The following is a 23,892-nucleotide window of genomic DNA, read 5'->3' as shown; positions in this document are numbered from 1 at the left end:
TTGGCGGAGCTGCGATTTATATTCAGATGGTAATCAACAGACTCTGAACGCGGAATGGCAGTTGTAGCTAGACACGTGGAAGATTCCATTTCGGAAGTCGTTTGGGAATTCAGTATTCCGAAGTTAACAGCGACAAGTATGTGATGATAATACCAAATTTCAGACATTGCCTCTCACAAATGGAGAACGCAGTGGCGGGCGACATTCACTTAGCGACCGAGAGCAGCGGCGTTTGCTGAGAGTTGTCAGTGCTAACAGACAAGCAACACTGCGTGAAATAGCCGCAGAGATCAATGTGGAACGTGTGATGAACGTATCCGGTAGGGCAGTGCGGCGCGATTTGACGTTAATGGGCTACGGCAGCAGACGAACGGAAGCGAGTGCCTTTGCTAACAACACGACATCGCCTGCAACACCTCTTCCGCGCTCGTGACCATATCGGTTGGACGCTAGTTGACTGGAAAACGATGGCCTGATGAGATGAGTCCCAATTTCAGTTGGTAAGAGCTAGCGGTAGGGTTCGAGTGTGGCACAGACCCCGTGATCCACAGACCTAAGTTGTCAACAAGGCACTGTGCAAGCTGGTGGTGATTCCCTAATACTGTGGGCTGTGTTTACATGGAATGGACTGAGTCCTCCGGCCTCACTGAACCGGTCATGATTGTAAATGGTTATCTTCGGCTATTTGGTGACCATTTGCAGCCGTTCATAGACTTTATGTTCCCAAACAACGGTGGAATTTTTATGGATGACAATGCATCACCTCACTGTGTGACAGTTGTTCGCCATTGGTTTGAAGGCCACCCTGGACCCTTCGAGCTAATGTTATGGCCACCCAGATCAGCCTGTATGACTCCGATTGAACATTAACAGGGCGTAATCAGTTCGCAGATAAAATGCTGCACCAGAAACAGATTAGCAATTATGGATGGCTATGGAGGCAGTGTGGCTCAGTATTTCTGTAGGGGACTTCCAATTACTTGTTGAGTCCATGCCACGTCGAGTTGCTGCACTGTACTGAACAATAGGAGGTCCGGCACGATTCTATCGCTGGAGCCTTATCCCACAGTTGCACAGGGTTGGCCATGCTTAATCGGATTTGGCACCCCGTACCCCCCAGGACGGAAGTAGGGTACCCATTCTGTCTGCGTCTAATGTAATCCATGGAATAGTGCGAATGTGTTCAGATGTCTGCGAGCTGTGTAACTGAGGTGGAACGTGGGGATCAGCCCGGTATTCACCTATCAGGAAGTGGAAAACCGCCTAAAAACCACATCCAGGCTGGCTGGCACACCCGCCCTCGTCGTTAATCGGCTGAGCGAATTCGATCAGGGGCCGGCGTGCCTACCCAAATCCAGGTAGCTCTCGGCTACCGTGGCAAGTAGGAGTTCCGGCACGATATTATGGTTCAAAGGGCTCTAAGCACTACAGGACTTAACATGTGAGGTCATCACCCGCTAGGCTTAGCACTACTTAAACATAAGAACATCACACACATCCATGCCCGAGGCAGGATTCGAACCTGCGACTGTAGCAGCAGCGCGGTCCTGGATTGAAGCGCCTAGAACCGCTTGGCCACAGAGGCCGGCTGCACGATATTAGGAGACAGTTCGTGACTTTTGTCACCTTAGTGTATTTCACTGAAATTGATAAAGATATGAAAAACAAGAATTAGAATGGGCTTGACATATAAGAGAATATTTTTCAGTGAAGCAACATGTTCGAGTATAATGACTTTTCTGGCGACTATAAATCTACTCTGTAGGGATCAACATGGGTTTCTAAAAAGACGATCGTGTGAAACCCAGCTATCGCTATTCGTCCACGAAACTCCGAGGGCCATAGACAGGGGTTCACAGGTATATGCCGTGTTTATTGACTTTCGCAAGGCGTTCGATACAGTTCCCCACAGTCGTTTAATGACCAAAGTAAGAGCAATCAGACCAATTGTGTGATTGGATTGAGGAGTTCCTACATAACAGAACGCTGCACATCATTCTCAGTGGAGAGAAGTCTTCCGAAGTAAGAGTGATTTCATGTGTGCCGCAGGGGACTGTCATAGGACCGTTGCTATTCACAATATACATAAATGACCTGGTGGATGACATCGGAAGTTCACTGAGGATTTTTGCAGATGATGCTGTGGTGTATCGAGAGGATGCAACATTGGAAAATTGTACTGAAATGCAGGAGGATCTGCAACGAATTGAGGCATGGTGCAGGGAATGGCAATTGAATCTCAATGTAGACAAGTGTAATGTGCTGCGAAGACGTAGAAAGAAAGATCCCTTATTACACTCCTGGAAATTGAAATAAGAACACCGTGAATTCATTGTCCCAGGAAGGGGAAACTTTATTGACACATTCCTGGGGTCAGATACATCACATGATCACACTGACAGAACCACAGGCACAGAGACACAGGCAACAGAGCATGCACAATGTCGGCACTAGTACAGTGTATATCCACCTTTCGCAGCAATGCAGGCTGCTATTCTCCCATGGAGACGATCGTAGAAATGCTGGATGTAGTCCTGTGGAACGGCTTGCCATGCCATTTCCACCTGGCGCCTCAGTTGGACCAGCGTTCGTGCTGGACGTGCAGACCACGTGAGACGACGCTTCATCCAGTCCCAAACATGCTCAATGGGGGACAGATCCGGAGATCTTGCTGGCCAGGGTAGTTGACTTACACCTTCTAGAGCACGTTGGGTGGCACGGGATACATGCGGACGTGCATTGTCCTGTTGGAACAGCAAGTTCCCTTGCCGGTCTAGGAATGGTAGAACGATGGGTTCGATGGCGGTTTGGATGTACCGTGCACTATTCAGTGTCCCCTCGACGATCAGCAGAGGTGTACGGCCAGTGTAGGAGATCGCTCCCCACACCATGATGCCGGGTGTTGGCCCTGTGTGCCTCGGTCGTATGCAGTCCTGATTGTGGCGCTCACCTGCACGGCACCAAACACGCATACGACCATCATTGGCACCAAGGCAGAAGCGACTCTCATCGCTGAAGACGACACGTCTCCATTCGTCCCTCCATTCACGCCTGTCGCGACACCACTGGAGGCGGGCTGCACGATGTTGGGGCGTGAGCGGAAGACGGCCTAACGGTGTGCGGGACCGTAGCCCAGCTTCATGGAGACGGTTGCGAATGGTCCTCGCCGATACCCCAGGAGCAACAGTGTCCCTAATTTGCTGGGAAGTGGCGGTGCGGTCCCCTACGGCACTGCGTAGGATCCTACGGTCTTGGCGTGCATCCATGCGTCGCTGCGGTCCGGTCCCAGGTCGACGGGCACGTGCACCTTCCGCCCACCACTGGCGACAACATCGATGTACTGTGGAGACCTCACGCCCCACGTGTTGAGCAATTCGGCGGTACGTCCACCCGGCATCCCGCATGCCCACTATACGCCCTCGCTCAAAGTCCGTCAACTGCACATACGGTTCACGTCGACGCTGTCGCGGCATGCTACCAGTGTTAAAGACTGCGATGGAGCTCCGTATGGCACGGCAAACTGGCTGACACTGACGGCGGCGGTGCACAAATGCTGCGCAGCTAGCGCCATTCGATGGCCAACACCGCGGTTCCTGGTGTGTCCGCTGTGCCGTGCGTGTGATCATTGCTTGTACAGCCCTCTCGCAGTGTCCGGAGCAAGTATGGTGGGTCTGACACACCGGTGTCAATGTGTTCTTTTTTCCATTTCCAGGAGTGTATTTAGCTACAATACAGGAGGTCAGCAACTGGAAGCAGTTCATTCTGTGAATTATCTGAAAGTAGGTATTAGGAGTGATTTAAAATGGAATGACCATATAGAATTAATCGTCGGTAAACCAGATGCCAGATTGAGATTCATTGGAAGAATCCTAAGGAAATGCAATCCAAAAACAAAGGAAGGAGGTTATTGTACGCTTGTTCGCCCACTGCTTGAATACTGCTCACCGGTGTGGGATCCGTACCAGATAGGGTTGATAGAAGAGAGAGAGAGAAGATCCAACGGAGAGCAGCGCCCTTCGTTACAGGATCATTTAGTAATCGCGAAAGCGTTACGGAGATGACAGACAAACTCCAGTGGAAGACTCTCAAGAGAGACACTCAGTAGCTCGGTACGGGCTTTTGTTGAAGTTTCGAGAAATACCTTCACCGACGAGTCAAGCAGTATATTACTCCCTCCTACGTATATTTCGCGAAGAGACCATGAGGATAAAGTTATAGAGATTAGAGCCCACACAGAGGCATACCGATACTCTTTCTTTCCAGGAACAATACGAGACTGGAATAGAAGGGAGAACCTATATAGGTACTCAAGGTACCCTCCGCCACACACCGTCGGCTGGTTTGAGAAGAATGGATGTAGATGTAGATGCAGAATGACAGGACTTCAGGAAAGAAAGAGGTCGGCAAAAGGAAAGAGGTGGACCACGAAGGAAACGAACGAAAAAAATCAAAATGTATTTCTTATGCCCTCCAAAGGGGCTATACGAATAAATAATAATAATAATAATAATAATAATAATAATAATAATAATACGTTTAACAGCTGTAGCCATGAGGCATACTCCCAGACTAAACAGGCTTACAAGAATCCAGAATTTCGAATATACCATGCTCTGTTACCATCTAATCCCTGAGCAAAAGGAGATGAAGACTGACTGAGGGCAGTCCAACGAACGAACGTGTGACGAATAGTGTTAGAAAGGTAATGTGTGAACAGATCGCTACAAACACGCTCTCAAGACACAATGTTGAGAAATAAACAGAACGTACTGGATAGAGGACAGAATTAACATGGAGAAGAGGTAAAACGGCAGCAGTCGGAGTATTCTCTCACCTTCTTCGCGCTCGTCGTCTGCAGTCGATGGCAGACGCAGCCTGATGGCGTGCGACCTCAGCAGGGCTGCCAACTTGTCGACAGCAATTGCCGCCCACCTGTCATCTTCGTCTTTGCCTAGCGTGCTGTCGCTGAAACATTAAAGAAACCAAACAGTACTGAGGGAAGTCCACAGTTAGGACGCTACACCTCCTCTTATTTACACGAGGGCCGTTCAGTAAGTAATACAATAATTTTTTTCTGAAAGCAAGCTGGTTTTATTCAGGATTCCAATACAACACTTATTCTCCACTTTCTGGGCTACAAAACCTGTTCTTCACCATACTCTCCGTTCAGTGCGACGGCCATACGCCATCTAACTGGGAGGACCTGTATACCCTCATGGTACTATTCTACTGGTCGACATGGAAGCCAACATCTTACTGCGTCAGTAACCTCTCCATCATCCACGTACTGCTTGCTGGGAAGTGCATGTTTCATTGGACCAAACAGATGGGAGTCGCCAGGTCCAGGATCAAGGCTGTAGGGTGGATGAGGAAGAACAGTCCATTGGAGTCGTATGAGCTCCTCGAGCGTTGTCATGGAGAAGTAGTAGTTTCATCTACATCTACATACATACTCCGCAATCCACCATACGGTGCGTGACGGAGGGTACCTCGTACCACAACTAGCATGATCTCTCCCTGTTCCACTCCCAAACAGAACGAGGGAAAAATGACTGCCTATATGCCTCTGTACGAACCCTAATCTATCTTATCTTTGGGCTCTTTCAGCGAAATGTAAGTTGGCGGCAGTAAAATTGTACTGAAATGAGCCTCAAATGCTGGTTCTTTATATTTCCTCAGTAGCGATTCACGAAAAGAATGCCTCCTTTCCTCCAGAGACTCCCACCCGAGTTCCTGAAGCATTTCCGTAACACTCGCGTGATGATCAAACCTACCGGTAACAAATCTAGCAGCCCGCCTCTGAATTGCTTCTATGTCCTCCCTCAATCCGACCTGATAGGGATCCCAAACGCTCGGGCAGTACTCAAGAATAGGTCGTATTTGTGTTTTATAAGCGGTCTCCTTTACAGATGAACCACATCTTCCCAAAATTCTACCAATGAACCGAAGACGACTATCCACCTTCCCCACAACTGCCATTACATTCTTGTCCCACTTCATATCGCTCTGCAATGTTACGCCCAAATATTGAATCGACGTGACTGTATTAAGCGCTACACTAATAATGGAGTATTCAAACATTACGGGATTCTTTTTCCTATTCATCTGCATTAATTTACATTTATTTATATTTAGAGTTAGCTGCCATTCTTTACACCAATCACAAATCCTGTCCAAGTCATCTTGTATCCTCCTAGTCACTTAACGGCGACACCTTCCCGTACACCACAGCATCATCAGCAAACAGCCGCACATTGCTATCAACCCTATCCGAAAGATCATTTATGTAGATAGAAAACAACAGCGGACCTACCACACTTCCCTGGGGCACTCCAGACGATATCCTCACCTCCGATGAACACTCACCATCGAGGACAACGTACAGGGTTCTACTACTTAAGAAATCTTCGAGACACATATTTGAGAAGCAATACCATATGCTCGTACCTTCGTTAGGAGTCTGCAGTGGGGCACCGAGTCAAACGCTTTCCGGGAGTGTAGGAATATGGTATTCGTCTGATACTCTTCATCCATGGTTCGCAAGGTATCATGTGAAAAAAATGCGAGTTACGTTTCGCAGGAGCGATGCTTTCTAAAGCAGTGCTGATCCATGGACATCAACTTCTCTGTCTCAAGTTCAGAGTTAGTTTGCATTTTTGCGGTGACAAACATGGTGAAGTCGTTTCTTCAGTTCTTCAGTTCCCTGACGGTAGCACAATACACTAGAAAATTGAACGTCTCTCCATGAGGTAGGACATGAAACAGAATAACCACTCCGGAGTCCCAAATGACCCTATCCATCACTTTACCGTTAGTGGGTGCAGTTTTAAACTTTTTCTTCGGAAGACTGGGGCCACCCAATGGATTGCCATTTTCTTTCGAGTTCGAAGTGATGAACCCATATTTCACATCGCTTGTGACGACGTTCGGCTAAAAATTGCCACGATCATCCTCACAGATGGTTCTTCGTTTCTACTTATGATCTACTTATGAACCAAGAGGCATAAGCCTTTGAGCGCCCAACTGGTGGACGAGTGTGTCAGCAGTACCAACATAGACGTTCAGTTGTGCATTGAGTTGTTTGTTTGTGATCCGTCGATCAACTCGAATGAGAGTGTCTGCACGTTCAGGCAATGCAAGAGTCTCAGCTGTGTGCGGTCACCTGGAGGTCGGACAGGTATCCGCGACCTTCCTCGCACAGGCCTCACCCAACGACTCACCGTGCTTTTGTCCACCGCAAGGTCTCCGTAGACATTCTGCAAGCGCCTATGATACCTGCGACGCTCTGGTTTACCGGCAAAAGAAACTCAATGTGAGCTCTCTCCTTGGAACGCAGATACTCTACAGACACCGTTTTGAAAGCGACGATAGCCCCGCCACATATCGGAACTTCATGAAACTATAGGCGCTGAAACAGGAACACATCACAATATCCCACAACAATTTTCGCATTTTTTTTCAGTCCAATTTTTCCAGAAAAACAGTATTACATTGCTTATTGAATGCCCCCCGTAATGTCTTAACTTTTCTCCTCTTTAACTGTACGGATTGTTTATGTACTTGTAATCATCTAATCAGAGTAATCCAACCAGGGATTTTATCTGTGAGTTAAAGCATAATTTACCTTTGGTAATGAACTTAAGGTGCGACATGAATCCCGCAAAGGCCTGTGACCATGTCGAAAACTTGAGTACAGTTATCCCACTGGTGAGTAGGTCGCTAGAATAACTTGCCACTTGCTATTCCAAAACTTTTATTTATTGCCACGTTCCGGGCACAGCCCATCATCAGCACATCAAAAAGGAAAGTCTTCATACAAAGTATAGAGTTACACGTATCAGCCGTTAACATAAGTATTCATCTTCCGAAATGAATGTCATGTGAATAATGTTACTATGCATCATGGTTTGGAGTCCATGTTGAACTGAAACAAAGAGATTACAGAACGTTGATTTTCATTGGCTCAAATGGAGAGTGGTGCAGCCATGTTTACTTTGTAAAGCGAAATCATGTGATACTGTGACACCTGCCGCCAGCGAAGAGAAAAGCTACATCTATCGGCTGGCGAGCCATACTGCCAAACCAAAGACAATTACAACGAAAGTGCAGGTACATACTAATGCCTGTGTGGCATCAGTCCTTTTGTCATGTCCAAAAGAACAGACGCCGAACATACATAAATAGACAGGCCTTAACGATCATTAAGAACATTCACATTCCTGTGCAGTCTCACGAACTCTTTCAGGAATCAGCGCGAAACTAGAATTAAATTAGAAAAAACTAAACTCCTCTCGAACAGGCCATGAAGGCCCAACGGTACCGACCTGCCGCCGTATCAACCTCAGCCCACAGACGTCACTGGATGCGGATATGGAGGGGCACGTGGTCAGCACACCGCTCTAACAGCCGTGTGTCAGTTTCCGAGACCGGGCACACGTTTTCACGTGTCCCCGTTGATATACATCTACGCCCGTCAGCAGCTGAAGGTATTAATATAAGGAATTCAATTAGAATTCAGCTGCTGACGGACATTTGATATACAGGGTGCTATAAAAAGGTACGGCCAAACTTTCAGGAAACATTCCTCACACACAAATAAAGAAAATATGTTATGTGGACATGTGTCCGGAAACGCTTAATTTACATGTTAGAGCTCATTTTAGCTTCGTCAGTATGTACTGTACTTTCTCGATTCACAGCCAGTTGGCCCAATTGAAGGAAGGTAATGTTGACTTCGGTGCTTATGTTGACATGCGACTCATTGCTCTACAGTACTAGCATCAAGCACATCAGTACGTAGCATCAACAGGTTAGTGTTCATCACGAACGTGGTTTTACAGTCAGTGCAATGTTTACAAATGCGGAGTTTGCAGATGCCCATTTGATGTATGGATTATCACGGGGCAATAGCCGTGGAGCGGTACGTTTGTATCGAGACGGATTTCCAGAACGAAAGTGTCCCGACAGGAAAACGTTCGAAGCAATTAATCGGCGTCTTAGGGAGCGCGGAACATTCCAGCCTATGACTCGCGACTGGGGAAGACCTAGAACGACGAGGACACCTGCAATGGACGAGGCAATTCTTCGTGCAGTTGACGATAACCCTAATGTCAGCGTCAGAGAAGTTGGTGCTGTACAAGGTAACGTTGACTACGTCACTGTATGGAGAGTGCCACGGGAGAACCAGTTGCTTCCGTACCATGTACAGCGTGTGCAGCCACTATCAGCAGCTGATTGGCCTCCACACTTCTGCGAATGGTTCATCCAACAATGTGTCAATCCTCATTTCAGTGCAAATGTTCTCTTTACGGATGAGGCTTCATTCCAACGTGATTAAATTGTAAATGTTCACAATCAACATGTGTTGGCTGAAGAGAATCCGCACGCAACTGTGCAATCACGTCATCAACACAGATTTTCTGTGAACGTTTGCGCAGGCATTGTTGGTGATATCTTGATTGGGCCCCATGTTCTTCCATCTACGCTCAATGGAGCACGTTATCATGATTTCATACCGGATACTCTACCTGTGCTGCTAGAACATGTGCCGTTGCAAGTACGACACAACAGGTGATTCATGCGCGATGGAGCTCGTGCACATTTCAGTCGAAGTGTTCGTACGCTTCTCAACAACAGATTCGGTGACCGATGGACTGGTAGAGGCGGACCAATTCCATGGCCTCCACGCTCTCCTGACCTCAACCCTCTTGACTTTCATTTATGGGGGCATTTGAAAGCTCTTGTCTACGCAGCCCCGGTACCAAATGTAGAGACTCTTCATGCTCGTATTGTGGACGGCTGTGATACAAAACGCCATTCTCCAGGGCTGCATCAGCGCATCAGGGATTCCATGCGACCGAGGATGGATGCATGTATCCTCGCTAACGGAGGACATTTTGAACATTTCCTGTAACAAAGTGTTTGAAGTCACGCTGGTACGTTCTGTTGCTGTGTGTTTCCATTCCATGATTAATGTGATTTGAAGAGAAGTAATAAACTGAGCTCTAACATGGAAAGTAAGCGTTACCGGACACATGTCTACATAACATATTTTCTATCTTTGTGTGTGAGGAATGTTACCTGAAAGTTTGGCCGTACCTTTTTGTAACACCCTGTATATCAACGAGGACAAGTGGTCTCGAACCCGGGATCTCCTGCTTACATGGCAGACGCTCTATCCATCTGAGCCACCGAGGGGACAGAGAATAGTGCGGCTGCAGGGACTATCTCACGCACGCCTCACGCGATAGCCACATTCTCACCTTATTTGTCCACACACTACATTCATGTACGAAAGAACAGACACCATGTTCATATAAGTATCAGCGCGAAGCTGTCAGTAATGACAAAGGTGGACAGGGCGTGCTACTCAGGTAGTGTGCAACGAGCTATGAATTTGGGTTGGACAGGAAGTGTCTTCAGATAGCCTAAGCAGTAAAGGCAGAAATTGGCATATATCCAACAAATAATCAAGGTCCTCTCTTTATCCATCATGGACATGGGACATGGGCTGGTCAAGTAATTATTAATGAAATTCGCCAATGGCCGCATGACTGAGCTGCTATTTTATTTTGACAGCCACTTTCGGTATTCTGCTATGCTGTCTTCAGACCCCATTTCCATCTCTCAAAAGTAAAAGATATTGCCATACAGTGCCATATATTCCTGGGTGTCATGAATTCAAAAGTGTACCCCACGAGTATCATTCAGTCTTCGAATGAAGCACTTGGGATACAGTTTTGAATTCATGACATCCAGGAATATAAGGCACTATATGACAATATAGTTTACTTTTGAGAAATGCATATGGAGCCTGAAGATGGCATAGAGGAATGGCGAAACTAATAATAAAATAAAATGAAATAACATCTCAATTACAAGGCTGTTGGCGAATTTCGTCGATAGTAATCAAGAACAAAAAATAAAAGCACCTACAGCCGTAATGAGATTTTCACTCTGCAGCGGAGTGTGCGCTGATATGAAACTTTCTGGCAGATTAAAACTGTGTGCCCGACCGAGACTTGAACTCAGGACCTTTGCCTTTCGTGGGCAAGTGCTCTACCATCTGTGCTACCGAAGCACGACTCACGCCCGGTCCTCACAGCTTTGCTTCTGCCAGTGTCTCGTCTCCTATCTTCCAAACTTTACAGAAGCTCTCCTGCGAACCTTGCAGAACTAGCACTCCTGAAAGAAAGGATACTGCGGAGACGAGATACTGGCAGAAGTAAAGCTATGAGGAACGGGCATGAGTCGTGCTTCGGTAGCACAGATGGTAGAGCACTTGCCCGCGAAAGGCAAAGGTGCCGAGTTCGAGTCTCGGTCGGGCACACAGTTTTAATCTGCCAGGAAGTTTCACCTACAGCCGTCCTCATGATTTTATTTTATTTTGTCACTACCAGTTTCAACGCCTCATTGCGTCATCTTCAGTCTGTTTTTGATGCGGTACTGGTTGATGTGATCTTCATGCATAACCCATCGTATCAATCTGTACCTCATCAGAAAAAGCCTGAAGATGACGCAATGACGCTTGAAACTGGTAGCGACAAAATAAAATAAAATCATAAAGACGGCTGTAGGTGTTTTTATTTTTTGTAGCTATAGTAAATTGGCGTCGCCCCAGAGACCTCCTGCTAAAAGGATGGACATACAAAATAATCAAGGATGTTAGATGTAAGTGATAGTGTGAGGTGAAGATATTGGCAGAGGACAGGAAGTTCTGTTGGGCCACATAAAACCTATCGTAATCCTAACTATCCCAACCGAAGAAACACCTGTACAGCCTAGTGATGGATCGCCAGTGTCCCTGGACAGTGGACAGGTCCTCCGGCTCACCTGCTGTGTCCCTTCCCGCTGGTCCGCTGAGTGGGTCGGCCGTCCACCCTGACCAGCTCGACGCCTGGCCAGATGGTCGCCACGTCAGCAGCCTCCAGGCTGTCCAGCACGGACATTGCCTCGGAGCGCAGGCACCGCTCCAGCCGTTCCAGCAGCACCTCCATCACGCTCCTCTGGACGCTAGATCCGTCTGCTGCAGTCTGTGAACACAAATGCGTAAAGCACATCTGAGTTGGAGTGCGATCGCCCTTCATGCACACTTTCGTACTAACTGCAGATTGTTGGTATTATACACTGATGATGATGATGATGATGATGATTATGCGAAGTGCCGATGGTACTGTTACCGACGACTGTGCCGCTGAAGCGGAGTTATTGAACGCAGTTTTCCGAAATTCCTTCACCGAGGAAGACGAATGGAATATTCCAGAATTTGAAACACGAACATCTGCTACTATGAGTTTCTCAGATGTAGATACCTTAGGGGTTGCGAAGAACTCAAATCGCTTGATACGGGCAAGTTTTCAGGTCCAGATTGTATACCGATTAGGTTCCTTTCAGATTACGCTGATACTATAGCTCCCTACTTAGCACTCATATACAACCGCTCGCTCACCGATAGATCTGTACCTACAGATTGGAAAATTGTGCAGGTCGCACCATTGTTCAAGAAAGGTAGTAGGAGTAATCCATCGAACTACAGACCTATATCATTGACGTCGGTTTGCAGTAGGGTTCTGGAGCATATACTGTATTCAAACATTATGAATCACCTCGAAGGGAACGATCTATTGATACGCAATCAGCATGGTTTCAGAAAACATCGCTCTTGTGCAACGCAGCTACCTCTTTATTCGCACGAAGTAATGGCCGCTATCGACAGGGGATCTCAAGTTGATTCCGTATTTCTAGATTTCCGGAAAGCTTTTGACACCGTTCCTCACAAGCGACTTCTAATCAAGCTGCGGAGCTATGGGGTATCGTCTCAGTTGTGCGACTGGACTCGTGATTTCCTGTCAGGAAGGTCGCAGTTCACAGTAATAGACGGCAAATCATCGAGTAAAACTGAAGTGATATCAGGTGTTCACCAGGGAAGCGTCCTGGGATTTCTGCTGTTCCTGATCCTTATAAATGACCTGGGTGACAATCTGAGGAGTTCTCTTAGGTTGCTCGCAGATGATGCTGTAATTTACCGTCTAGTAAGGTCATCCGAAGACCAGTATCAATTGCAAAGCGATTTAGAAAAGATTGCTGTATGGTGTGTCAAGTGGCAGTTGACGCTAAATAACGAAAAGTGTGAGATGATCCACATGAGTTCCAAAAGAAATCCGTTGGAATTCGATTACTCGATAAATAGTACAATTCAACTAAGTACCTGGGTGTTAAAATTACGAACAACTTCAGTTGGAAAGATCACATGGATAATATTGTGGGGAAGGCGAGCCGGTTGCGTTTCTTTGGCAGGACACTTAGAAGATGCAACAAGTCCACTAAAGAGACAGCTTACACTACACTCGTTCGTCCTATGTTAGAATACTGGTGCGCGGTGTGGGATCCTTACCAGGTGGGATTGACGGAGGACATCGAAAGGGTGCAAAAAAGGGCAGCTCGTTTTGTATTATCGTGTTATAGGGGAGAGAGTGTGGCAGATATGATACACGAGTTGGGATGGAAGTCATTACAGCATAGACGTTTTTCGTCGCGGGGAGACCTTTTTACGAAATTTCAGTCACCAACTTTCCCTTCCGAATGCGAAAATATTTTGTTGAGCCCAACCTACATTGGTAGGAATGACCATCAAAATAAAATAAGAAAAATCAGAGCTCGAACAGAAAGGTTTAGGTGTTCGTTTTTTCCCGCGCGCAGTTCGGGAGTGGAATAGTCGAGAGATAGTATGATTGTGGTTCGATGAAGAATCTGCCAAGCACTTAAATGTGAATTGCAGAGTAATCATGTAGCTGTAGATGTAGATGGGGTCCCATACTCCGAGGAGCGTAGGGGACGATGCGGGAGACCTGCATCGCCGTACTAGGCAAGGTCCTAGAGGAGGTGGTTTGCCATTGCCTTCCTCCAGCCGTAATGAGGATGAACCATGATTGAGCCGTGGTAAAATTTGCTATTTTGAAGAGCGCGCCGCAGCGCGTAGTGTAAAGCAGTCGCCCCCCCCCCCTCCCCATTTCTGGTGGTGGCGCCACTGCGGCAATCGCAGCTTTGGTGTCTCCCTCTGGCGTGAAATGGGAAAGGTTGACTGTTCACGTGCATTTAAGGGGCGAGTCTTGTCTGTTGGTCAGCCGGGTCAGTGTGGAGCAGTCAGTGTGTCTGTCGTCCGGACTGCTAGTGTGTGTTACGGCGCCAGTCTGCTCGAGTTTGTGCAGGCAATGGTCATTGGCGGTTGGATCGATCGGTTGGTCGGTCGCGCTCTGAGACACGAGATGACTTGTCCGCCTGGAGCGTCGGCGCATGTGAGGTCGCCACGTGAGTCCAGTGGGCCGCGCCGTATAGCGAGCGGTAGGGACTTGGCGGTTGACACGAGAGCAACAGGAGTCAACCCACGACATCGGTCTGGCCGGTGCGAGCTGCGACGCCGTGAGACGGGAGATCGGCGCGCCTTCCTGCGTCCGTTGAAGCGGCTGGCAGCGGACGGTTCGGGAGAGCGTTTTGGGGGTGCTGCGCCAGGTCTTCGCCAGACAACGCAGTTTATTACAAGTTAAGTGATTCGTGATATGATGTTTCATTTACTTGTTAAATTCTACTTGTTTTCTTGGTCAGTCTCTCGTCCCCAGCTTTTTCGTCTCTCCTTCGTTGGGATTTGTTAGGCAGTTAGTGTCTGTCTGTCTGTCGGTCTGCCGTACGTTAATAGCTGCCTCTGTCATATTTGTCGGATTTGGTGTTAACGAATTTATTGCTTAAGGCCGAATTCCTGAAATATGTTTTTATCTTGCCTATCAATTTGAGAGGCGGTATAGGTGTAACGTAGAGCATGTTTGTATATTTTATGTAAGACTGCAATTCATGGGTTTTTATTTAAATGGTCATTTTAGTATATAAAGTTGCCACCCTTCCACCGTAAGAGTTTTCTTTGAAAAACAAGTTGCACTTTCGGTGGCAAGTAATTTTTTATTGTATTTTGTACCATTTCCATCCCTCCTATGGGGTGCATAGTTTGTGTGTTTGTGTGAGTTGTTAAAATTTTTAGTTTAAAGTAATCTGGTGTGTTGCAGATTTCCATTAATGATGATAATGGCGACACAGCACCACCCGGTCATCTCGAGGCAGGAAAAATCCCTGACCCCGCTGGGGACCTAACTCGCGATCCCCTCTGCGGGAAGCGAGAACGCTACCGCAAGACCACGAGCTGCGGACACTACTGCTGAAATACAATCTAAATACGTGAAATACAGAGCCGGAAAAATATGCAGCATCTTCAAGAACAAGGTCATTTTACTGACAGCTGGTGTGGCACGTAGTCCATCATTTGAATAGTAGTAGTATCGCCTGGGATCGAAATTTGACCAGCTGCGTCAGTGCACCTTATCTGTGATGGCAAATGTCATGTATCTTAAAGTACGTGAAATTCTAGTCGCAGGCTCTGTCTGATGTAAATGAGCGTTTGGTGTCATTGGGCAGGAGGTCAGGTCCCTTACGGGCCAGGTGCGGCCGCCTTGGTGCAGGTCTTGTTACGTTCGACGCCACACTGGGCGACCTGCGCGCCAGATGGTGACGAAATGATGATGATGAAGACTACACAACTCCCGGTCCCTGAGTGGAGAAAATCCCCGGCCCAGCCGGGAATCGAATTCGGGCCCCTTAGGACGGCAGTCCGTCACACTGACCACTCAGCTACCGGGGCGGACGTTATCTGATGAAAAGGATCCAGTCATCCCTACACCGAATTGATCACTAGATGCTCTAAGACGCACACCAGCGATCTAAATGGAGGCAGCAGAGGAGTGGTAACAGCAGATCAGACAGATCAGATCAGACAGTGACAGTGTTAACGGGCCCAAGCAAGGAATGAAGCTTCATGCCGTACAGTCACCAAGGGTACACGAGTAGGCCGATGGCTCCGATAGCCCATATCGATGATGTTTCGTTGTTGAAACCTGCAGCAATTTGTGGAAGGGTTGCACTTCTGTCACGTTGAACGATTCTCTTCAGTCGTCATTGGTCCCGTTCTTGCGGGATCTTTTTCCGGAGATTTGATGTTTTACCGGATTCCTGATATTCACGGCACACTCGTGAAATGGTCGTACGGGAAAATACCCACTTCATCCCTACCTCGGAGACGGTGTTACCCATCGCTCGAACTCACATTCAAACTCACTTAAATCTTGATAACCTACCGTAGTAGCAGCAGTAACCGATTTAACAACTGCGGCACACACTTATTGTCCTATATAGGCGTTGCCAAACGCAGCGCCGTATTCTGCCTGTTTACATATCTCTGTATATACACTCCTGGAAATGGAAAAAAGAACACATTGACACCGGTGTGTCAGACCCACCATACTTGCTCCGGACACTGCGAGAGGGCTGTACAAGCAATGATCACACGCACGGCACAGCGGACACACCAGGAACCGCGGTGTTGGCCGTCGAATGGCGCTAGCTGCGCAGCATTTGTGCACCACCGCCGTCAGTGTCAGCCAGTTTGCCGTGGCATACGGAGCTCCATCGCAGTCTTTAACACTGGTAGCATGCCGCGACAGCGTGGACGTGAACCGTATGTGCAGTTGACGGACTTTGAGCGAGGGCGTATAGTCTGCATGCGGGAGGCCGGGTGGACGTACCGCCGAATTGCTCAACACGTGGGGCGTGAGGTCTCCACAGTACATCGATGTTGTCGCCAGTGGTCGGCGGAAGGTGCACGTGCCCGTCGACCTGGGACCGGACCGCAGCGACGCACCGATGCACGCCAAGACCGTAGGATCCTACGCAGTGCAGTAGGGGACCGCACCGCCACTTCCCAGCAAATTAGGGACACTGTTGCTCCTGGGGTATCGGCGAGGACCATTCGCAACCGTCTCCATGAAGCTGGGCTACGGTCCCGCACACCGTTAGACTGTCTTCCGCTCACGCCCCAACATCGTGCAGCCCGCCTCCAGTGGCGTGAATGGAGGGACGAATAGAGACGTGTCGTCTTCAGCGAAGAGAGTCGCTTCTGCCTTGGTGCCAATGATGGTCGTATGCGTGTTTGGCGCCGTGCAGGTGAGCGCCACAATCAGGACTGCATACGACCGAGGCACACAGGGCCAACACCCGGCATCATGGTGTGGGGAGCGATCTCCTACACTGGCCGTAAACCTCTGGTGATCGTCGAGGGGACACTGAATAGTGCACGGTACATCCAAACCGTCATCGAACCCATCGTTCTACCATTCCTAGACCGGCAAGGGAACTTGCTGTTCCAACAGGACAATGCACGTCCGCATGTATCCCGTGCCACCCAACGTGCTCTAGAAGGTGTAAGTCAACTACCCTGGCCAGCAAGATCTGCGGATCTGTCCCCCATTGAGCATGTTTGGGACTGGATGAAGCGTCGTCTCACGCGGTCTGCACGTCCAGCACGAACGCTGGTCCAACTGAGGCGCCAGGTGGAAATGGCATGGCAAGCCGTTCCACAGGACTACATCCAGCATCTCTACGATCGTCTCCATGGGAGAATAGCAGCCTGCATTGCTGCGAAAGGTGGATATACACTGTACTAGTGCCGACATTGTGCATGCTCTGTTGCCTGTGTCTATGTGCCTGTGGTTCTGTCAGTGTGATCATGTGATGTATCTGACCCCAGGAATGTGTCAATAAAGTTTCCCCTTCCTGGGACAATGAATTCACGGTGTTCTTATTTCAATTTCCAGGTGTGTAAATACGTGTGTCTATACCAGTTCCTTTAACTCTTCAGTGTATATCTCTTCACCCTCATGAAATCGTGTTCACGCAGCTGCACACGAGTTACACTATTTTCTAAAAACGAACAGGAAGAGTTAAAAAATTCTCTGCCTCGTGATGACTGAGTGTTGTGTGCTGTCCTTAGGTTAGTTAGGTTGAAGTAGTTCTAAGTTCTAGGGGACTGATGACCATAGAAGTTAAGTCCCATAGTGCTCAGAGCCATTTGAACCATTTTTTTGAAGAGTTAAAACCGCAACAAACTTCTTTTTTATGCGTTTACCTGTTTAGGTCTCTTTTATACCAACTTCAGACCTCATACTGCAATATGTACGTAAAATAAAATTATAGAGATGTAGTAAGATATAAGGTACACCTTAAATAACAAATAGTAAAAGAAGAAATTTTAGAGATGAGGGTAGACAGTGGCTGTAACGGAGCAAGTGCTACGACTCCGCAAGCGTTAACTGCTAAGGAGAGCAACGGAACTGTTGCTTAAATACGCGATGCTCCGCTCACTGAAAACTGAATTACACCAGCGGTAGCCAATCAGACATACAGGATGTCAAACGGTTGTTGCAATTAAAAAAAAAAAAGTACACTCCACCCGAACAGGCCGGGAAGATACAATGGTACCGACCGGCCGCCGTGTCATCCTCAGGCCACAGTCGTTACTGGATGCGGATGAGCATGTGGTCAGCACACCGTTCTCCCGACCGTAAGTCGGTTTACGAGACCCGAGCCGCTACTTCTCAATCAATTAGCTCCTCATTTTGCCTCACAAGGGCTGAGTGCACACCGTTTGCCAACAGCGCTCGGTAGACTGGATGGTCACCCATCTAAGTGCTAGCCCAGCCAGACAGCGCTTAACTTCGGTGATCTGACGGGAACCAGCGTTACCACTGCGGCAAGGTCGTTGGCTTTGTTGCAATAAAGTGTTATTCAAAATGGTCACACGAGCGCTAATAACAGATGAAGAAATACGATCCTTATATTACGTAAAATAACTGCTATAAACAGTGGTACGTGAATCTGTGAAAGAAATATATATAAAAGAAATAACCAGTCATAATCTGCTCTGAAAACATAGACAGCCATCTGTGGAGACTTATCGTAAACTCGTAGATTGTATGGTAACAAAGATGGTGGTTAGCCGACGCTAAAGGCTGCCATGGAGACGCCGTGGTCATATCGACATGTGCCATCCAGCGGGAGAGGATCCGATAGCTGTAACAGCGGCTGGATGCCAAATGCGTACTGGCATGCATGTCGACGTGTACAAATGCATGCAAGTGGTTGTGTATTCCTCTTAGATCGTAGTGTCAGTGAATATACTGCTCGGCCAATGCCATTATTTATCATCGAAGCGGGGTATAAATCCTCCTTTAATCACTTGTTATGTAAGATGTATTTTATATGTTACTGCATCTCTCCAATTCCATTGCACGTACACATTTCAGTATGAGGTCTGAAAGCGGTCTAAAACAGACTGAAACCGGTAACCTCATAAAAAAAAGAAGTTTCTTACGGTAGTGACAGTTCGTGTTCGTTTACAAGTAATAAAAACCCACTGTAGTCCAAGAGAAGTCTTCTCAAAAATTACTAACATTATTTTTGTTACTCGCTTAATGGCGGTTCAAGTTTTGTAAATCTTTAGCATGTGTGCTGCCATAAAACATAGAATGGTGCGTGTTACAGTAGCTTCCAGAGAATTAAACAGCCCTTAGTAGTTGAAACTGTTGTGGTCTTCAGTCCTGAGACTGGTTTGATGCAGCTCACCATGCTACTCTATCCTGTGCAAGCCTCTTCATCTCCCAGTACCTACTGCAACCTACATCCTTCTGAATCTGCTTAGTGTATTCATCTCTTGGTCTCCCTCTACGATTTTTACCCTCCACGCTGCCCTCCAATACTAAATTGGTGATCCCTTGATGCCTCAGAATATGCCCTACCAACCGGTCCCTTCTTTCAGTCAAGTTGTGCCACAAATTTCTCTTCTCCCCAATGCTAGTTAATACCTCCTCATTAGTTATGTGGTCTACGCGTCTAATCCTCAGCATTCTTCTGTAGCACCACATTTCGAAAGCTTCTATTCTCTTCTTATCTAAACTATTTATCGTCCATGTTTCACTTCCACACAAGGCTGAACTCCACACAAATACTTTCAGAAAAGTCTTCCTGACACTTAAATCTATACACTATGTTCACAAATTTCTCTTCTTCAGAAACGCTTTCCTTGCCATTGCCAGTCTACATTTTATGTCCTCTGTACATCGACAATCATCAGTTACTTTGCTCCCCAAATACCAAAACTCATCCACTACTTTACGTTTCTCGTTTCCTAATCTAATTCCCTTAACATCACCCGATTTAATCACTCAGTAGTACATGTGCAAAAATGCAATAACTTCAAAACGCGTACGTGAGTGGCTCGAAGACTTCTTAAGTGACAGAAACCAATATGTTGTTCTTGATAGTCAGTGTTCATGAGAGACAAGGCTATCATCAGCAGTGTCCCAGAGAAGTGTGATACGACCGCTGTTATTCTCTGCATACATAAATGATACGATGGAGAGGGTGGGCTTTCAGACTGTAGCTATTTCATGATGATGCTGTGGTGTACAGTAAGATGTCGAAGATGAGTGACTTTAAGAGGATACAAGATGATTTAGGCAAAATTTCTAGTCCATATGATGAACAGCAGCTTGCTCTAAATATAGAAAAATGTAAAGTAATCCAGATGAGTAGGAAAAACAAACCCATAATCTTGAGTCCCCATGCAGGCTGCCAGTGCGACCTATTCTTGAGTACTACTTGAGTCTTTGGTATCCGAATTAAATGGAGACATCGAAGCAATTCATGGACAGGCTGTTACATTTGTTCCCATTAGGTTCAAACAACAACCAAGTATTACGAAGATCCTTCAGGAGTTCAAATAGGAATTCCTGGAGGAAATGTGACGTTCTTGTGGAGGAACTAAAAAACCTAAACAGCTCCCGAACAGGCCATGAGGGCCCAACGGTACTGACCGACCGCCGTGTCATCCTGAGATCATAGGCGTCACTGGATGCGAATATCGAACGGCATGTGGTCAGCACACCACTCTCCCGGCCGTATGTCAGTTTACGAGACCGGAGCCGCTACTTCTCATTCAAGCAGCTCCTCAGTTTGCCTCACAAGGGCTGAGTGCGCCCCGCTTGCCAACAGCGCTCAGCAGACCAAGTCGTAACCCAACCCAACAGCGCTTAACTTCGGTGATTTGATGGGAACCACTGCGGCAAGGCTGTTGGCCTTTTCGAGGAACACTATTGAGAAAAATTACAGAACCGACACTTGAAGCTGACTGCAGAACAATCCTACTGCCACAAACACACGTCGCGTAAGGACAACGAAGATAATGGTGGTGATATTTGGTTTGTAGGGCGCTGAACTGTGCGGTTATCAGCGCTCGTATCAGTTTCCAATCTTTACATAGTCCATACTTGCCACTTTCATGAGTGACGAGGAAATGATGCAGACAACACAAACCTCCACTCCCCGAGAGGAGAAAATCCCCGACCCGGCTGGGAATCGAACCCGGGACCCCGTGATCAAGAGGTAACAACACTGCGGAAACAATAAAGATACGATACGAGAAATTAGGGCTCGTACGGAGGTATACTGAGATTCGTTTTTCTCTCGCTCTAAATGCGAGAAACGACTAGCAGTGATACAGGGTACCCTCCGCCACGCACCGTATGGTGTCTTTCGGTGTATGTAGACAGATGTAGATGGAGACGTAACACAAGTACAGGACGAATTCGTGGCACAGAAATACACGGCACTGCACCAAACAATGGGAACCGCCCTACATAGCGAGGCCGGAGCACTAAAACAATGAAACCTGAACTGGCAATAGTCTGTTTTAAATAACCGTTTTTAAACCATACTTGTGGCTGCTTGCTGTTTAAATTATAAAGCTTATAAGAAATATGTGCAAATTCTATACCCTACTGAGCTGTAACGTGATTAGTGAAAACATTATGAGCAGCGCACAGCAAGCAATGCTGGGGAAATACACTTGGTCGGGTCTTAACGCCTGCGGTGTCTGCAACCAACATCACATCAGTGGTTCGAAGATGCCTAACACATAGGTGACAATTTTCCAGAAGACAGTCGGCCACGCTCCGGCCGTTCACCCAAGCGACACAAGAGGCCGCGAGCAGCACGGACCGCTTCTCTTCGACAAGACACGTGATCGAAAATACGTTTGGCTGTATCCTTGGACCGAGTGGTATTTAGGGCAGCGCTCGAGCGAGACCAGACAAGTCTGCTTCGAGTGAGTTTTTGTGGGCCATTCGCCGATTCCGCGAGCAATTCAGCAATCAGGATTCTCACTCGAGAACCGCCTCCATAACGTTACTGTGATTCATGTCTGAGTTTGAGAACATGGGAGCTCGCCGAAGAAGACGAAGACTCTGATGTCGTACCAGACTTGTGGACTTGTTAATTTATTCCCCTTCAACTTTAAAACGGATATACCAATTTTGCTCCCTGCTGGACTTAAACTTTCTTCGGCCAGTTCGCACTTCAACACCGAGCACCACACAGGACTTACCTGCGCGACAGCAATGGAAATACTATCGACGACAGCGCTCCTAAATCAGAGTTAATAAAAACAGCTTTCCGAAATTGCTTCACCAAAGAAGACGAAGTAAATATTCCTGAATTAGAATCAAGAACAGCTATCAACATGAGGAACTTAGAAGTACATATTCTCGGAGTAATGAAGTAACATAAATAATTAAAACACTGTACTGGTCGCGTCACTGGGAGAAACATTGAAGGTCGCGTTGTATCTGCGAGATACGGGACCACCGCTGCACCATTACTTTCAATTAACCCCAGATGTTGAAGAGAATAAGCAAACAAAACGCACAACAAACCATATACGTATTAATTATTAGCAACAGAACATTAATTTATTAAAATTAGGAATATAAGTTTTATTTATTAAGATTTAGAAACTTTATTCAGTATACAGTATTTGTATCAAGAATATACTAACGAAACAGGTAGGAAATTAATACAAAATAACGTCCCTTTTAGAATAAGGGAAATAAAAACGGTACATGTATCATTAGCTATCGTTTCCGATAACTTCAACGTCATAATCATCGGGACAAACCATTGCACAGTGTTGCAGGCATAAATATTGACCACACCTTGTGCACTTTTACTGAGCGTGTCTTGTAGTGTTGTTCGCCCAACATATTTGGCACCGTTTTGGTGCCCTCGGCAATTGTGCTTCTGAGTGTGCTAGGTGTTCCATTTTGGGAAAAAAGTTCCCGAAGCCGGAATGAAGTGGTCCGGGGCAAGAGGGGTAGCAGCGAACGCTTTAGCGTCTGGCCTCTCGTTAGTTCTTTTCCCAGATTACGGAGGAAGATCCAGCGGGCCGGCACATCGATACCGTTTCCTAGACATATGATCTGGCCATTTACTCCAGAAACATTCAACATCGCGTAAAAAATAACCATTGGCAAACATCTTGTGCCTCTTTGAACATTGTACACAGAACACATTTTATCGGCCAAGTTCACACCTATTATAATAGGTAATCACTTCTGGTTTCTTTTTGTCCCCGACTGCCCCGTCACTCGCTCCATCCATATGCATGCTGGAAATCACAATGACGTTTTCCTTGTTATTTTTATTTTGGTGCACATACGACACCACAGTGCCCTTTTTGCGGAATGCAAACATACTAGAAAACGGTTCTCTCCTTTTTATCTCGTTCAAGTCATTGGGGATTTCCCATTTGTTCTCTTTGAGTGTCCCCACGTAGGACAGGTTGTATTTCGTGGCCAAGTCGTGAAGAAGAGTGGTGTAGCTAAAACACTTCGCAGCAGTGATGTTTCGGCCACAGAAAACTACATGAATAACCAGACGTTCAACCACGTCTACGGGTTTTTTGCTAACCTGGAAAGGACCGTCGGGTTGCCTTCCTGCATAAATTTCTGTGTTCCATGTATAGTATACACCTGAGCCTACCATCTCCCTTTCTACAGTTCAGCCTCCACCACTCCCAAATACTACGACCGGCTCCTCCCAGACATGATTATCCTGCAAATCAAAGTATAGCCTTCCTGTTTCTCTCCTTCCTCTCCTCCCCGCCTTCATATCTCTCTCTCTCTC

The 23,892-nt window shown here is 47.1% G+C and overlaps 1 protein-coding gene across 1 annotated transcript in view; it reads right to left on the bottom strand.

The window, feature by feature from the left end:
- LOC126293458 (uncharacterized) overlaps positions 1–23,892 on the bottom strand; it is a 127,837-nt gene that overhangs the window by 63,068 nt on the left and 40,877 nt on the right. The window contains exons 2-3 of the mRNA XM_049986702.1: positions 11,833–12,032; positions 4,835–4,965 (exon numbers count right to left, since the gene is read on the bottom strand). Coding sequence (XP_049842659.1) covers positions 4,835–4,965; positions 11,833–12,032 — 331 coding nt within the window. The remainder of the gene's footprint in view (positions 1–4,834; positions 4,966–11,832; positions 12,033–23,892) is intronic.

This window comes from Schistocerca gregaria, chromosome 10 (assembly GCF_023897955.1).
Source record: "Schistocerca gregaria isolate iqSchGreg1 chromosome 10, iqSchGreg1.2, whole genome shotgun sequence".
In the NCBI taxonomy this organism is placed as follows: Eukaryota; Metazoa; Arthropoda; class Insecta; order Orthoptera; family Acrididae; genus Schistocerca; species Schistocerca gregaria.
The sequence above is the reverse complement of the archived record's forward strand: the minus strand, read 5'-3'. Positions and strand labels throughout refer to the sequence as shown.